Here is a 2,500-nt window from a genome sequence, read left to right as displayed (position 1 = left end):
AAATAGATATAGATATAAGTACAGATATAGAAATATAAACAGCATAAGAAGTAAAAAATCCGCTCTTAAAAACATACTTACCCAAGCCCCTTCCCTGCGGTTTCCGTTGATGTCGTACGGACCGAGCTCTTCAAAGTTTCCGTAGCCGACGCCCGAAGCCCCTGGGCCTCCTTGGAGCCACATAATGAGTGGGTACGTGGTGTAATCGCCTTCCTGTTCTGTGTGATACATTACCCAGAACATGTGGGCACCGGGACGGACTGTTACATAGCCATAGTCCTCATCCAAAGGAGCTGTTGAGAGGTAAGCAATAATGAAACCGTTGGTACATATTAACAAGCATTTAGTGTTCATCTAATTTTGCTCTATAGTATTCCCATGTTTTCACTCGATGTGAAGGCGATTGTCTGTTTTTTTTTCGATTTTTTTTTTTTTTGGGGGGGGGGAGAGGGGGCGATTTGGATAAAACTCACCACCTTTATTTAGACCCTAGCCTGATTCTGTAGTACATTTTTTTTTCGAAATCGCCCAAACAGTTTTTTCCGTTTTTGTCAAAAAAAAAAAAAGACCAAAGCAGAATATTTGCTCAAAATTACCCTCCAAAAATCGCACAGGCATTCTGATCGTTTTATTTTATAGAATCATCCTTTATCTAGTACTTGTATGGAGCACGTTTTTCGATTTCGACAAGTTTATTTTGAACTAAATTTGCGTCTGCTACAGTAATTCTGCGTAAATAAGTATACTTCCGAGATATTGATTGTTGATTTTTTTTTCTTTTTTTTCTCTTTTCACTTTTTTTTGGATGAATAAAAGGGTGAAGCATCATCTTCCTAAAGCATAATTGTCTATCATGTACTTGCATTCGAAGTCTTCCGGAATTCGTCAACACGTAACAGTGTCTCACAAAAGACTCTTTCCTGACGGTAGGGTCCAGCTGATTTGGTGTTTCTCGGAGTAAATTGGCCATTTTTCATAATTTCTCTAAACAAAAAAAAAAAAAAAAAAAAAAAAAGAAATCATTCATATTTGAATTGATCAATCTTTCAATTACAATATGCGGAAGCCAATTTTTCGTAGTCGACTTTTTTCCTTTTTTTGTGAATATTTTATGAAGGCGACTTTTTCAGCACCCTAAAAGGGTCTTTGGAAAAATATGTTACTATTATAAGAAGCACATTGAAATATCGCAATTTTTTTTATTGCAGAATACAAAATGAGCTATAATAAGTTAAAATCGGACTGAAAATGCATGTGCTCTGCGTGAAAATGTGAAATACCATATTATCGCGACTTTTCCTATTCATTTGTTTACGTTATAGATAATAATCATGTATGAAATACTTGTATATTTTATAATAATCTATTATTTACTTTTATTGTTGCAATAATGGCATTTTACAGAAATACTGGATTAAAAAATGATCGTTTTCAAGACCACCGAAAGTCAGTCTACCACTTCCAAGCGCAGCCAGTGCTCATGTTTTTCACCCGAGGGTCCGAGGCTGTGTAACTCTACGGGGTGAAACACCCAACTTTCATCAAGGCTCAGGAGTCATTTTCTGCGACTCACAGAGTGCTCTCCAGGCATTGAACACACTAGACAAAGGTGCAGGAAATATTGCAAATGACATAAGGATAAATGTGTATCGTGCAAAAGAACGAGGCCATGATATACATTTTGTGTGGATACCATCGCATGTTGGAATCCCCAGGCATGATCATGCTGACCGCCTAGCAAAATCAGCATGTGACAAGCAAAGTGTTGATATAGATCTTGGAGTACCTCTTGCTAGGATTTCACACATAATTAAAACTTCCTTCAAAGAGGACTTGTCTGACTTGATTAATTCTCAACGGCCTGAAAGCTGTAGCATAAAGCACTATGACAGGTTTATGCAAGATGTTTTCATCTATGGTTTATACAAAACAAGAACAAGACAGTGTGATATTGTGACCGCAAGAATCAGGCTGGGATATAGATTGTACTGGCAGGTCAGTACAGCCTGTAATGTTGAAGAAACGAAGTGTAAATTATGCAATGAAGAATATAAGCGAACACTTGTACATTATATCTCAGAGTGCCATGTAATACAGCCTTTCAGACCACCTAGCATGAGGTATGGAGAACTATGTAACTACTTCATATCATCTGATGTCTTGGAAGATATAATTATGTTATATCCTAAATTTGGAATGTAGTATCACATGACCACATATCAAATGTTACATTGCCTTTCCACGCCCAAGCCGTATGCCGGCTTGACAGATGAGTAGATAAATTACTGATCGTTCTTTTCCTTTAAATGATATATTTTAGACCGTAATAATTTTATGATCTAGATTTACACTGTAATACAATTATATAATGCTTTGACCATGTATCAAATGTACTACAGCTTGCCCACGCCTGTGCAGTTAGCCAGGGTGGTAAATAAAGGACTAAACTAAACTAAACTAAAATCAAGATATACAAGTGCTGGGCGGTGTAAAAAATGTG

The 2,500-nt window shown here is 36.8% G+C and overlaps 1 protein-coding gene across 1 annotated transcript in view; it reads right to left on the bottom strand.

Moving 5' to 3' along the window:
- Positions 1 to 2,500, bottom strand: part of LOC113825011 (retinoid-inducible serine carboxypeptidase-like) — a 58,150-nt gene that overhangs the window by 48,149 nt on the left and 7,501 nt on the right. The window contains exon 2 of the mRNA XM_070137443.1: positions 82 to 293. Coding sequence (XP_069993544.1) covers positions 82 to 293 — 212 coding nt within the window. The remainder of the gene's footprint in view (positions 1 to 81; positions 294 to 2,500) is intronic.

The sequence above is a fragment of the Penaeus vannamei genome, chromosome 23 (assembly GCF_042767895.1).
Source record: "Penaeus vannamei isolate JL-2024 chromosome 23, ASM4276789v1, whole genome shotgun sequence".
Classification (NCBI taxonomy): Eukaryota; Metazoa; Arthropoda; class Malacostraca; order Decapoda; family Penaeidae; genus Penaeus; species Penaeus vannamei.
This window is presented reverse-complemented; position numbering and strand designations above follow the sequence as displayed.